The 15,173-nt window shown below is 47.5% G+C and overlaps 1 protein-coding gene across 1 annotated transcript in view; it reads left to right on the top strand.

Annotated features, from left to right (window-relative positions):
- LOC144152798 (U3 small nucleolar RNA-associated protein 14 homolog A) overlaps window positions 1-14,402 on the top strand; it is a 41,037-nt gene extending 26,635 nt beyond the window's left edge. The window contains exons 14-16 of the mRNA XM_077684263.1: window positions 2,151-2,250; window positions 5,155-5,482; window positions 14,281-14,402. Coding sequence (XP_077540389.1) covers window positions 2,151-2,250; window positions 5,155-5,463 — 409 coding nt within the window. The 3' untranslated portion in view covers window positions 5,464-5,482; window positions 14,281-14,402. The remainder of the gene's footprint in view (window positions 1-2,150; window positions 2,251-5,154; window positions 5,483-14,280) is intronic.
- The last annotated feature ends 771 nt before the right edge of the window (window positions 14,403-15,173 follow it).

The following is a 15,173-nucleotide window of genomic DNA, read 5'->3' as shown; positions in this document are numbered from 1 at the left end:
ACAGAGTTTCTAGAAGTAGCACTCTTGACTTGTTGTGTAGTTGGTGGAAGCCATCCTTAAACATTGGCAGTTCTGATGAAACACTAACAGAGGTTCTCTGAAGGCATAGTGTATCCAAAGCTACTGTAAAAGTGAGAGGCACACGTTCTGAATGCACAAATACTTACTGGCTCGAGCTGCAGCCTCAGGATCAGGACATCCACAGGCAGCCACATCTGTTTGTGTGAAAGGCAATCTGTCACCAAATTTGTTTTTTGGTTTTTTAGCAGCAGAACTGTTCGGATTTTCATGATTATGGCCTTCCACAAAACTCAGTATAACAGTATAAAGAAAATAAATCACCGGCACCGGCAGGATTCGAACTTGTGCCTGATAGATTGGCGGAGATAGAGTCAGTCGTCTCACCCACTCGGCTGTGACCATGAGTTAGTATCCGAGAGTGAAACGGCTTACTCGCTCGGCTGTGATTGTGGGGAGAGGAATCATGCCACCTGCTTGACACAGAACACGTGATAGGGTACACGTTGCACCTGCAGGCGCCCAGTTTAAGCATGTGCGTTTTGTTCATTCGTTCTGCTTCTTCGATTTGCTGCTTTGTCGCCGTTATAGCAACAAAGGTTGTTGCAGCAGCGAAGAAGAAGCAAATCGGCTGCAGTCGTAGACTTAAGGCTCAACCACATGCACGCATAAAACCGACGTACTCGCGCAACGACATAAACCGGCGTAAGCGCGTAAGGAACTGGCGTACTCCGGCGTACACGGAATGCATTGCTACGCGCTTGTTACGCCCAAGTCAGACCCCGCCAGACATCGACGCAAACTTTCGGGTGCACGGTGTTGACGTAGACCTCTGGCGGTGATGTTATCTGGCATAACAAGACAGCAAATTTATAAATAAGCTAACTTTACTATTAATTATGCGATAAAACGAAGTAATTAGTAAAATACAGGGAGCAAACAACCAGACAAAACAAGCAAAGCAACGAGCAACTATGGGAGCAAGGTATGCCAAATGTAGCGGAGGGTTTTGTGCCTGGCAAGTATGCATACTAGTCCTCAACGTTTTTTAATGTCTCAAGAACTGTTTTAGTTGATTCTGTATTAAATATACGTACTTTTGTAAGAATAGGCATTATTTGTTTTATCTGAGTTAAAATGTAGTTGAACTGGTTGCCACAAAGCTGAGTCGAGCCACACTGCATGGCACATTGGTTTACGTGCGCGTTGTGGCGATATGTGGTTACTCGCCCTCTCCGACGTCGTCGGTCGGCGTAAAGGCAGCGGCATATGTCGCCGCTGGCATACGTTGTTGCGCAAGTACGTCGATTTTACGCGTGCATGTGGTTGGGCCTTTAAACCGATGTGATGGTCGTAAAGGTTGCGTGCAGCTTCGCTACCTGCAAGTCTTGCGCGTTAGTGAGCTTTCTTAATTTTTTCTCTCTCTCTCACACAAGTCATCGTTTGCCCATAAATGATAACACACAGTTTAAGACTGTCCAACATGCTACGGATGGTGAAAAAATGCCATTTGTGTTACTGGTTGCAGTTTTGGCCGTTGAGAATCCGAGAGTAAAGGTGAAGTCTCTAGGGCCAAATATGTCACTTTTTTCAAAACACCAGCCTTGTCATTGGCCATTAAGGCGCCAAATGCCATCATCCACGTCCACCTATACCCTGCTTCCCCCTAGCCCAATTAAAGTCTAGTCCCTCGACATTCAGCAGATCTGAAACTGTCCAGTGTGACGAGGTGGGAGGGGACAAAAGACGCCACAAGCCCCGCCAAAAGGTTGACTTTGTGCTGCCATTTTTGCTGTGTTGGCTTCTGTTGGCTTCCTGTTGGCTTCTTGCCCAAAGGACATGCATGTCGCTGAAAGGGGAAAGGCAAAGCCACTGGCATGTAAGGTTATATCTTTATTTAAACTTGGTACTGTCGCATGCCTTGGCTGATAGTCAGTTCTTTAAGGCCAAGTTTGAATCGTTGCCAGTGCATGCAAGTCGTGAGGGTTGCGGTGTAATCTCTTTGAAGCAACAGGGGGCATGCTGTCATACTGAATCTAAAAACAATGTTGCTGGATGTAACATGCCTTGTTTGAGGCCAAATGAAATAATGTCTGCATGCAATACCCTGGTGTTGTCTCTCTCGTGTTTAGGTTCTTCGTTAAGCCCCCACCTGCGCCACCGAGGAAAGACCAGACCCTGGGCAATGTGATCATCAGCGAAGCCAAGGAGGAGAAGCTAGAAGCCCACCAGGTACGCACTTGCCAGGTTGAGGGGTTCCCTTGGGTGCTGTGCTGGTGCTGACACCAGAAATGGTCGCCATTGGCAATGAAGTGGGACGTATCTTTGCTGGGGATTGGCCACGGCACTGGAAATCACTAATTTTAATCAGATGTGACTTGTCGTCATTGCGGAGTGGCCAAGAAATTACGCATTCTTAGTTGAAAGCATCATAGGTGACCATCCACCACAGACTCGGTAACTATGAGATTGCGTGGACGCCACCGTTATAACACTGTTGGCTATGAGATGATGTGTTGGCGCTGCGTTCCGTTCCCCTGTGGGTACAAGCCAGACATGTCCTGTGCACACCCAGCGCCACCTACTGGTTCGCTTGGAACACTCCTATTCTTTTGAACGACTGCTTAACAAACCCCGCTGTTCGCTCTCAGGTAGGCTAGGGGTAGAATCATGAGTTTAGGAGCCTTGGTTCAAGCCCCAGCAGTGCTAATTTTTTTTTCGAAGACCCGTGAGTTTTTGTACTATGAAATGCACTCTTATGGCGAATTCCAATGGGAGAGCAGGAGCACTAAAAAGCACTCCGACTCTCTCCTGAGCCGGCGTGTTTCAGTGGTCGAAAAGGAGTAGGTGCACTGTCATCCAGTGGTAGAGCGAGATCACTTTCGCTGCACCGAAAGCAGCCCAGAGCAGTTCAATCTGCTTCCGCTTGAAAAACAGAGGGAGCATAGTATAAAGGAGGTCACATGACTTTTAACTTCATATCCTCCCCTTTTCACTTTTTTTTTTTTTTTCTTTCTAATTGCCTCCGCGCTTATCGCGCTCACCACCTGGTGAGCGGTGGTGAGCGCGGTGGTGCGGAGGCAATGGCGGCAGCCAAGTGTCTTTGGTGCTCGGGCTCCAACAGTTTTTTGACGTCATTGCGGTAGGTTTTGGCAGTCGCCGTTCACCTTGCCTGTCGTTAGATGTACTAGCGACGGATACAGCAAAGCGTCGTTGCCTTGCCGAAGTGCTTAACGGACTAGAGAACGACAGCCGCGATAGCTGTTGGGGCCCAACGTCAGTCAAGTTCAAGCAGCAAAGCAGCAGCAGCGACGATGATGACAAAGTGTACGCAGCAGTGTTTCACCACCTTTTTTCGATGCCAGAACAAAGGCCAAGGATGGAGGCATATGTTAGAAAGATGGTGTCAAGCTACTCAGATGAGGAAGTAGGTCGTTCAGCTTCTGAGTGTGGTGAGATCGCTGAAAAGCCTACTTGCTCATCTTTTTCCCCCTCCCACATGCTCTCTGCGTGCATGCCATATTCCATTGGCAAGTGCAGTGGACCTGCTCCCAAGTGCTCCCAAGTGTTCTGCCCCCTACTCCTCACTGCACAACGCCGCTGCTCCTGTTCTCTCAATTGAATTCGCCATTAGCTCAATTCTAATCCTTGTTTCCGTAAATTACGGGGGCTTGGTACCCTTTAGCTTGATTTAGAAGCAGGGCACAGCATATCAACACCTTTAATCGAAACGAAAATTTTTAATCGGAACGAAATTTTGCCATGGTGACAAGGGGGTGTGCCAAGAGGTCAATAGAAGGGGTCCGTTTATGTCCGCAGCAGCCATCCACCTCAGCATTAGCTGTGACATGGCGTCGCCTGAGAGCACTGGGGAAGTTGAAAAAGAGACATTGGACTCATCATTGCCCACTTCGCTGCCGCCAACATGTGGCGCATCCTACAAACTCACTGCTTCCCCCACAGAACCACGCTCACACACACGCACCCACACAAGTTTCCAACACCACACTGCCCTCATTGCCACCAACATAGATACCCACTTTCATTCGCTGTGTGAGTGTCCACACGACCCATTTCCCTCCTACCCCACGCCCCACCACTGGGAACAGGCCTTGGGGAGCTCGGACCTGGCGGTTCAGGAAACTCTAACCGCACGGGCCCTTGCGGTCGCCGAAGCCGTATGGGCTTCAGCCATCCCTCCCCCCTAAATCCCAGTTGTAAAATAAAGTGGTTCTCTCTCTCTCTCTCTCTCTCTCTCTCTCTCTCTCTCTCTCTCTCTCTCTCTCTCTCTCTCTCTCTCTCTCTCTCTCTCTCTCTCTCTCTCTCTCTCTCTCTCTCTCTCTCTCTCTCGCTCTCTCGCTCTCTCTCTCTCGCTCTCTCGCTCTCTTGCACATCACGAACACACACACATTGAAGTGTCGTAATAGAGTATGATATCATTTGCAGGATCCTTATGCCACACTGAAATTTTCAGCACTTCTGAGATGCTGTTCCCAAGTGTTTTTAATGGTTCTGCTTCTGGCAAAAGTGCACATGTCCGTCTGGAAAGTCTAGCAAAAGTTTAGAGCTTTCGAGTCTTGGTTGTGGTGATGGCGAATGTCAAATCTGCATTGCATTTTTGGGCAGTAGACAGCTGGACACCCATCGCTTCACCTACATGTTCAGCAAGGCCCAAGTTTACATGGGCTGCTGCGTTGGAACCCTCACAAACACCATGGTTTTGAAGATTGCCGATTACATAAATGTGTGTGCTTTGGATAAGTTTTTTTTTATAAGGAAAGGCCCTAGATTTGACAGTATTTTAAAGGTCGTCTTTATAAAAGCTGCACAACATTTTGTAGACCGTGTTTCGTCAAAATGCACTTGTGGTCCTTCCTCTTATGGGGAAACTTCGGTGGACCATGATTGCTTATGAGACAGTGTTGCTGACACAGTGACGACACTAAGTAACATGCTTTGGCAGATACTCTACGTCCTGTGTTCCACCACACTGTAATATAGAAGGATTGGACTTTTTATTCCTGCTCTACAACGTCGCTCCGTAGTTTGTTGCCCCTGCCTTGTCTCACCGTACCTTTGAGTTTCGCCCGGTGGCTAGCGCCCAACCTCTTTTTCCCCCCTCACTCCACTGTGCAGGTAGAGGATCTCCCCTTCCCATTCAACAACGTGAGCCAGTTTGAGGCAGTCATCAGCCACCCCATGGGCCACACCTGGAACCCCGAGACCTCGTTCCGCGCGCTGACGGCCCCCAAGGTGGTCACCCAGCTGGGGAAGGTCATCGACCCCATCGACAAGGAGGCCCTGCCCTTCAAGAAGAAGGTGCCCGTGCTGGACCAGCTGAGGGAGCAGCAGGAGAAGGAGGAGAAGGAGCTGAAGGCGAAGGCGGGCAAGAAGAACAACAGCAAGCGGCCGTCTCGTCCGCCACGTAGGAAAAAGAAGCAGTGACGCGGCACAGGCTGTTTAGGTAAGTGCACTCCCAGTCCTATCATGGAGTGTATGCCTGGCTTTAATCCGAAATCTGTACGTAAGTAAGTGCTGCTGGGCTCAGTTCCACTTGCCGCCCAAGTGGCAGCTGTAGCCACTGTCTTGGCTGCTCGCTTCCCAGAAGATTGCGTCAGCTCTTATTGGAGGGGACAGAACACACGAGGGAGTGTGGGGATGACTTGGAATAGCAGAACACGGTCTCCATTTTGTGTCGGGTGCGATGCTACATGCCTCTGCCAGTCTCTGCCTAAGTAGCCCGGCCACCGCTCACACACTGCGAGTCATAATCAGTGCAGTTTTGCGTGTGTCACGGCATGCCCAGCGTAATGGTGACCTGCTGTTTACTGGTGCAGGGAGCGGAATGATCCGTGGTATTGTGTTCCCGCTTCTGATGGTATGCAGTCAGTCCACTTGTGGTGTTAAACAAGATTAGAGGGAGGAACAGTCGCGGCCCATTTCCTAGTTAGAGGAACACGATTGGGCAGTACATAGCGAAGTGTGCCAGTGTCCCTCGCCTCTTGTTGGAAAGAAGTGGAATTGCATTCTTGCATGCACACGTCTGTGCTAATAGTTTGTAGCCATCTTTGATGTCCTTATTGCAAAAAGGAACTAGCTGCAGACTTTAAAAAATGCGGAATGCGTTACATGGCATTGCCTGCAAAAAAATGCGAGGCATGCCCCCTTTTAGAAGTAATTTGGTAAGATGAATGATGACAGGTCTACCTACGGCTATGTAGACACTCCCTTCCGCTTAAATCCACTCCTCCCACTTAGAAGAGAGATGGATTCCGCTTCTCCAAAAAAAACTGTAGTGTGTGACTCGGTTGCGACTTTCCTTTGAGTGAGGCTTGCAGCATGTTCAATGGTAAAATTTCTCTGAAATGTCAGACAGGCATGTGTGTTGCAAAAAATAGGTGCTGGACTTTTGTGAGGTTGCTGAGGGGAGGCCACAGGAAGTGACATGCCCCCTTCACTGGGCATGCAGACAGTGTTTTGATACAAAGCAACAAGTTACAGGTTGGTAGGCCATGACTGACGAGATCTCCCACTCGGAGTGTAGAGGAGCTTTCATTGGGAGCAAGAAGGCTTGCACAGAAAGGGTTTTCTTGGGGATCAAGGGAGGGCATGGGCATTTATTTGTGCCCCCCTACCCCCCCACCCCTTCTTATTAGGCTTGCAAAAAGGGCTCTTGTTACAAGCAAAGGGTTGGGTAACAGGTGAGGTCATAGGAAATGCCATTCTTCTTAGTAGGGATGTAAAGATAACTTTCATTTCAAGAGAGAGAACCTTCAAATGGGGTGTGCCAAAGGAGAAGAGGGGAAGTGAGCTTCAGTGTGTGTGGTGGGCATGTGCAGAGGTCATCGTGACCGACTCCAGCAGTGTCCAGTGTGGGGTGTGACCTTCGATAACGGCACCGGAAGTTGCCGCTGTGCCTCATCACCGTAGCCGGATGTTTCTCCGCGCGGCGCAAGTAGGGCGTTACTGGGAATATTTTGAACATGGAGTGAGGCGTTCCCGTGATTTTTTGGACTTAACATGCTTATAAACGACTCCAGTGACGATAAACAAACTGCGTGAGACAAGGCAGATGATATCACGCATTCATAGCAAACCCCTTTCTAAACGCGCGCGCACTGACGTCACGGGTCCGGCGCTTTGGCGGAGTAATACACTACATGAGGTGGTGCTGTTCTTGAGTTGTAACCGAGTAAAGTTACTAGTGACAGCTTCCCTGTCTTGATCCATTAGCAGAATCAGCATGCAGTTTGTACTGGCAGTCAATGAACTGGGCCACACCAAGCCGGTGCATGAGGGTTGTCAAAGGTTCTGTTGGGGACAGCCCTCGAGTTTGCCCAGTGTAATAAATAGATGTAACGGTGTTACAGGGTTGTTGTTAAAAATGCAAAGTTGGAAGGCTTTTTCTTTTTGAAACATTTTTTTGGGAACAGCTTCAATGCTCTATTTATGCCTCTTTAAGTGTGTTGCTCAAATATGGCCATTCAGCGGCTGCGGTGGCTCAGTAGCTAATGTGTTGTGCTACTTACTCCAAGGATACGAGTTGGATCCCGGCCACGGCGGTTGTTTTTACGATGGATGCGAAAAAAGACAACACCTGCGTGTTGAGATTACAATGCATGTTGGAAATTCCCAGGTGGTCAAATTAATCCGGAGCACTCCACTATGGCACGCCGCATAGCAAAGGTGAAACTTAGATATGCAAAACCCCAGAATTTGAATTCGAACAATGGGCATATGGGTGCATCTCAAAATGCCATGTTATTTAATGTTTACAGGCCACCTGGGTTTTAGAGGAAATGTTTGTGGGATATCATATGGCCAAACCTTACTGTTTCATGAAATGGAGACTTCGGTCTGGAGAGTGTCTGGTCTTGCACTGAAGGTGTGCAAGTGTCACGTTTGGGACTGAAAATTTTGAATACGGATAACAAAAACTGACTATGAGTCGAATCAAATATTTTTGAATGTGCATATCTTTATAGCTACATGTATAGCTACGTGTATAGCTACAAAAAAAAAGGTAACTTAGGCAGTCGGGACTTAGCATGTCTCAGTCCTCATATACTAATTTCTGATAAGAAAATGGTATAAAAAGTTACAAATAGAACATTAAGAGAAGATGGCGGAGCAGTGTAACAAAGATGTACTGCACATTACCATGGAACAGGGCTCCCACTCCTGTGCCACCCTGATAAAAAAACCATGATTTCGCAAACAAGTGCGCCAAAATTTGTGTCGTGCAGATCACGGGTGGCCTGTTTTAAGTACTATTTCAGAGTGGTCTCTAGACACGTATAACTAATTCGGCTTGATAACTCGAACTTCCTAGCACCTGTCGTTGCAATTGCCGTGGCCTACTGGTGCAGTTTGTGTTCCACAGAAGCGAGTATGGTTGGTGCTGTCGCTGTATTGCCGATACAGTGTTTTCGTCTAGCAAGTCATTGTAGTGGTGGCACAAAGCAGTTAACAACATTCCTGCTGACCGTAGTCCGTCACTAGCAGAGTGGGCCATAAAAATGGCCATTCTAGGGTGGAAAAAGCTAGGGTGGAAATGCTCACAAAGACTGATAGCAAGCGCCTGCATTTAATAAAATGAAAAAGTAAAATATGACGGCTTGACTCAACTACAGTGGCTAGAATAGGAAAGTGTGATTAGCGGCATGCAGCGCCTATGAGGCACTTTGAAGCCGCCGATAGGGATCCGCGAGGGGGCGCGCGCGATCGTTTACACGTCGCCTGGTAAGGCGCGCGCGGATCGTCTGCAATGCGATTGCTGCTTTGACCAGAGAGAAGCACCGCTTGTTTCCTGTGCCATAGCAGGTTTAACTGCCGCCAAAGCGGAGCCACAATTTTGCGCCGGGCCGCTCTACGGTGTACAAGTCCTGCAAAAAGAAACTGTCGTTGTTTGGCGTTCCAAAGAACGTGCGTCTATATTGGCGCAGTGGCGACGAGCAGTACCACGTACTGAGAAGCTGCTCAGGGAAAACACCGCTATGTGCGAGCTACACTTCGACGTAAGGTAAATCTCCTGGCACATTGAACATACCGTGAACGGAGAAGTTGTCTCAATATACAGGGGCAGGCCTTGGTTGCCCCCGGAAGCTGTGCCCACGCAATTTCCCAATCTTCCGAAGTACAAGCTGAAACAACTTCCCCGAGCAGAAAGAGTCAAGCGAGAAGCGCACCCGTGGCCCCACCCAACAATAAAAACGCTAAGGATGGTGACTCCTCTGTGAGTGCAGAGTTTGAAGAACCCCATGCCCCTTTTCTGTGAAGAACTTGACCTCCGGAAACATGGGGGAAACCACACGCTGGTCGAGTGTTTCGCCCTTCACAGTGGCTTGCAGCGTGTGTCGCATTGCGCAGGATAAAGCCAAAGCCCGTACACGTACCCTTCCTGACATTGGAAGCATTTACGAAACAATTGACATACTGAAGAAGTCTGCCACTCTCCCCGTCCATGGTTATCAAATTCCTTTTGGTCCTGTAACTGCACTTTATTTACACGAAGGCATTGAAAAAGGAGAAGGCATGCCTTGTCGAAGCGCTTAAAGCTCAATTGCCTCACGTAACAGTAAAATCGAAGGTCGAAAACACTTTTCCGAAGACAATTCGAGAAAAAATGCTTGAATTTGTTCACACACACAAAAAAGAACTAGCAGCGAAAGGCAAGGCCCATTGAGCAAAGAAAGTTGATGGCTTCGAGACATTGTAATTTTAAACGAATCATGAGAAATTCACCAAAAGTGAGCAGTTTTTGTCCGTCTGTAACGAGCACGTCGAAAATAAAATGCGTATTTACCAGTTACCAGTCCACAATTATCTGATTTGCATTTCATAAGTGTCCGAGCCAGCCGGCTATTTTCGGCTGTCAAAGCGCGTCCAGTCGGTTGTAAACTTCGATTGTAGTACCGTATTTATTCGAATCTAAGCCGATAGTTTTTTTGAAATACTGATATAACAAACTCCAGGGTCGGCTTAGATTCGAGGATTTTGAAATACGCGCCAATTTCCAAGTGAAGTAGAGCGCAGCTAGCGCCACCCAGAAAAGAAAGTATTGTAGCCATTACTAGACGAGCCAGTAGCCACTTAAGGGCCATAGGCCGCCATTTTGAATTGTGCGGACAGTGGCCTGCGTGCGGTGTGGCGTTTGGTTTTGACAGCGCAAAAAGAAGCGGTGTGTGCCGCTTTTAAAAGAAAAGTTGTTTTAGCCGCGGAGTTGTCGTCGAACGTTCAAGCCGGGCGGGACTTCGGCGTGGATGAAAAAAATGTCCGTCGTTGGAGGACGCAACGGGAGAGGATATTTGCGTGCGCCGCAACGAGGTTGGCAATCACCGAACCACGAGAATGCCGTCACCATGAAATGGAGATGGCATTGGCTGACTTCGTTCAGACGCAGCGAGCAGCTGCCCTTCCAGTAACGACGGAAGTGCTCCAGGCAAAAGCAAGGGAGCTTTTAAGGGAACGAGGCTTATCGCGGGCACACTTCAAAGCCAGTCGGGGCTGGCTACAAAAATTCATGAAGCACTTCGGCTTTAGCCTCCGTCGTCGAACCTCAATCGTCCAGAAGTTGCCCGGTAATTTTCAAGAGAAACTGATTGAGTTCCAGCACCGCATCTTCCTGTTCAATAAACGTGTTTTCTTTTTGTGAACGCTGACCTCGCCTTTTTGTTCGGCCTACATTCGAGGCAAGTTTTTTTTTTTTTTTCGCGCCTTCGGACTTTCGGGGGTCGGCTTAGAATCGGGGCCGGCCTACATTCGAATAAATACGGTAGTTCTTAAAAAAACGACATTCATTGCATCTCAATTTGCGCGGGCACGTTGAAAAGCTCTCAAAGAGGCTTTCTCGATGTGGTGCTGCGCGCGAATACATTCGTACTCCATATTCCGCCGCCGTCGCAACGAACGTGTAAGCGTGTGACAGCACCACCTGGAATTTTCCCCAAAGCGGCACGTGGGAGGGGGCACGGTCATCACACTTTCCTATTCTAGCCACTGTAACTCAACAATTCATAAACTGGGAAAGAGGCGCGAGAGACGCATTGTTTTTCTGCTACACAGGTTTGCCGAAGCCTTTCAAGCATTATCGTGTTGCATGCTGCCTTTTATCCGCACTAGAAAAAAAACTAAATACCTTGAAAATTATGTTTTGCTGCATTTTTTTGCTTTTGGGGGAGTATACTCAGGAGATTTAATTGCATAAAACTTGTGGCGACATTTAGCAGCTGTTTCGAAATATGTGAAAAAAAAATCCCATTGCCTGATTCCAGGGATGCTAGGTTGGCCTACAAGTCGCCAAATTGGGCTACTTGTTCTTGTGGCTGGCGGGATTTTTTTTTTTTTTCATTGGCTATTTGGCTATTTTTTGGGCGATTGGGGGAGCCGATTGTGAAAGTTACTTTTAATGCATGTTTGAGCCTGCCAACTGGGAAGCGTTTTCAGTGACTCCTTGGAAAAGTCTTCCCCTAGCAAGGACAAGGAGACCACTATTCTTCAGCAGTGCTGTTCATTTGTGATCGCATGTGTGAAAAGCAACTTGAAGCGCCTTCCATCCGGTCTGACATTGTTAGGCGACCTCTACGTCAATTACTGGACAATACTGGTCAATTTTTAGTGTTGAGAGGCGCTTTGGACACATCTAGCAGTTGATGTTTAGTTGTTCCAAGGTGCTCTAAAACTGGCATATAGGTGCTCCAGATTGCACCAAGTTAATAATTTCCTGATAGAAAAAATGCTTAAAATCACCATTCATCGATGGCACCACTGCATGGAAAAGTGCGGGTTCCTCAACATGCTGTGAATACAGGAAGTATATTTGGCTGGCTGTAGTCTTTCCATTCATTGCAAGGAGGCTAGGTATACCAGTAGTGGTGAGACCTTATTGCATGCATTGCTTACAACAATAACTCTTGATTCCTCACTCATCGCATGGTATTAACAGGCTTCTTTCCAGCATTATAAATTTTACACAAGTAGCATTCTACTGCAAGTAGCATTCCACTGCAGTTTGCATAACTTGAGTTTCTCTTTTGCGCAAGGTTTGCATGTGTCATGCTTTTTTGCACAGCTTCGGTGTCGTGCAGATAAGCCAACCCGGAGGGGCATGATGTGGGGTGAAGCCTGAAGATTGCGATTTGTGCGGCAAAGCCAACTTTTATTGCCTTATTATTAGAAAATTCTGAATACTTCGAACAGTGGAACTGCCCCGCGAATCGAATAGTGTAACAAACACTGTTTGCTAAATATTTGAAGTTTTGGAAATTTGATCAGACTTTCAAGGGACCGCGAGAAAGCGTCGTATGACTGGAGTGTCATACCACTAGGGTGTGGGTAAATGCCAGCCTAGTAGACTGTCTCATTCGACAGGTTGGCAAAGAACTTATTTAAACTGCTATATTTAGCGCGTTCTCGCGTGAATTGATAACCTTCAGCTGAAATCGCACATTAAATGAAGAAGAAATGCCTATGTAGTCCAAGCTAGCCCACCAGCCGCGCGCGCTACACGACACCTGTGTTGTCCGGTCCTAATTATAGCCTACTAGCCCGGTGCCTCGTGCGAGCGAGATAAGGCCGATGTGGTTGAGCAAATTGAGAGGGGAAAAAGCGAGCGTGAAACTGCCAAGGCTAAGTGAAACGAATGATAGTACAAGGTAGAGATGAAAAGAAACAGCCTTCCCGTACAGGGTGGAGACACCCTTTGAAAGGGCACGGAAAGTGCTCAGCACTTAGCTGTTTTCTATTCCCACAAAACCCAGCAATGTGAAATAGATATGATTCAAACTTTGCGACTAAACCGTGTTGCGGCAAAAACGATAGCGTGGTCTTGCTACGGTGACCTGCTGCGGCGGCCAGCGAGTGGCTCAAAATGGCGGCGCCATCGTATACGTGTCTCCACCATGGCGGCGGGCGTGTGTGAATCGAGGCACTTTAGCAAAGAAACGAGTGTAGTGACAACGCGGCTTTGAAAGACACTGATATGCAGAGAGTAGAGATATATGGGGATACAGCATCGTGACAGGAAGAAACTTGGATCGAGCGGGCGGGGAAAGCGGGTGTTCGGTAATTGCCGTGCGGTTGCGTCGTATGTGCTTTCGCACTCGTCAGCAGTTCGATGGGAGCGCCAAATTCACGGTTTGCCGGCTACCTGAACTTCGATTTCTCACGGTTGGTGCTTTGGCGTACTGCTGTCGCAGGGGGATGTGGAAGGTTAACTCCCGCTCACGAGTACCTGTCTGCTTGGTGGCGTCTGTTCAGCAAGTGGTCTGGCCCGCATGCAGACCTTTGCACATCAAGCAGCGTCAAACGGGGGTTAAGAATAACGAAATATCAGGAAGAGGTGGCGAAGTGGTGTAAAATATGGAAAAAACAACAGTTTATCCGGCCTAGGGTTCGTCATATGAAGCAGACTGCATTCACCCGAGCAACATATAAAAACAACAGTTTATCCGGCCTAGGGTTCGTCGTATGAAGCAGACCGCGTTCACCCGAGCAACATATAATCGGGGTATAAAATGTATTGTTGCTATGGGGAGTTTGCTGGGACCACGGTAGTTTGACGTAAGAAGCGGGTCGTCGTAAGTCCGGGGGACATATCAGTGGGGTTCGAATGTAGCACTTTTTGTGTTTTGTAGTTCATATCTTGGCTGAGAATTCCACAATTGCTTCCAACTTCCAATCGCTTCCACCTTCCAATCAGAAAAATCTTGCTTTGAGCACAGTGTAACGAAATTAACATCCCTGTGTGATTATCTGGTCTTTAGCCCTTGTATTACCTTGTGTAGGGAATATTTCAACCACGTGGCCTTTCAGTGAAGCTTAAAATGCATTTATGTTACCAAGCCTAGTAACAAGGCAACGTTTTGTGACCTGCCGTGTGCAGGGCAGATTAAAATGCTTGTCATTGGAAATTGGGACCTTCAGCATCACACACTAGCTGGAAGCATTTGTCTTGTGGTATCCTTAAGAAGGCCATGCAAGGATTTCTTCTCCACTTGTCCTGCGCCTACGAGGGCATGTTCCTAAATTTGCGCGGTTATTTAGACAGATCACTCAAGAACTTGTCAGGAGCAAGTGGACCGAAATAAAATTGTTTTGTTCTGGGCCTAAGGCATGCTTCTTTGTGAGCTGACGTGTGTGTTATTTTAACATGATAGATACAAAAAAAGAAGTATGTTTGTTACTTACCATTTTGTTGTTCTTTGCATATGTGTAGAAAACAAATGACTCACTGCATTATTTTGCTTGTGTTCTCCCTTCCAGTGATGGAAGCACACCTTTTGCGCCTTGAAGAGAAACATCGTCGGACAGAACCTGTATAATATGTACACATGAAAATAAATGTGCTCTTTGCCATTCACACGCAAGCAGTTGCTCCGACAAAAGTGCCTGGTTATATTTTTCTCTCATCTTAAAGCATGAGCACGTTCCTGTTCTACACCATGAAAAATTAGAATGTACCCCACAGCAGTTGAAATTGTGAAAGTGGGTTTGAACACAAAATGGTTGATCCAGAAAAATTCTGAAATCCTCCTGTCTTGCCTGTTCCATTGCAGTGGCTCGCAAACGTGCTTACAGGATTTACAAAATCCATATTCTTTTGTAAAGCTGTCCCCCCCCTCTCTCTCTCTCTCTCTCTGTGTGTGTGTGTGTGTGTGCGTGTGTCAGGGCTGACTGTAAGAGCCACGTAATGCTCTTTACTCAAACCTGCTTTAAAGGAGTAGACACAAAAGTTTTGTTTTGCTTTTTTTTTTTCACTGCTATGGGTGACTACAAGCCCACTAATCATAGAATGGCACATTAGATGGTTGATTGCAACATAAACATTGGCGCCGTTTATTCGTGTCATTTTGGGTTTTGACAAAACGAAAGCCTAGCAGCCTTTATTACAGAAGGGCGCCCATGACGTCACCATTTTTGTCGCACCGCTGCCGGGCTGGACGTGCACGCAAGCGAGCACACGCGCGCGCCCAGACCGGCCGAGGTTTTCTTTCGCTACTGTGCCTCTTGTAAATTTTTCAGTTTTCAAACGATACTTGGGAGCCTCTTTTCATAGCGTTCGAGGCATTTCTGGAACGAGTAAAGCTATTCGGAGTTAGCTTAGAAAATACCCTTTCAAAATCAGTTTTGTTTTCATTTTTGCAACAAACGGGATT

The sequence above is a fragment of the Haemaphysalis longicornis genome, unplaced genomic scaffold (assembly GCF_048455015.1).
Source record: "Haemaphysalis longicornis isolate Haplotype H1 unplaced genomic scaffold, Haemaphysalis longicornis Haplotype H1 scaffold_9, whole genome shotgun sequence".
Classification (NCBI taxonomy): domain Eukaryota; kingdom Metazoa; phylum Arthropoda; class Arachnida; order Ixodida; family Ixodidae; genus Haemaphysalis; species Haemaphysalis longicornis.
Note: the sequence above shows the minus strand (reverse complement) of the source record. Positions and strands in the feature narration are given on the sequence as shown.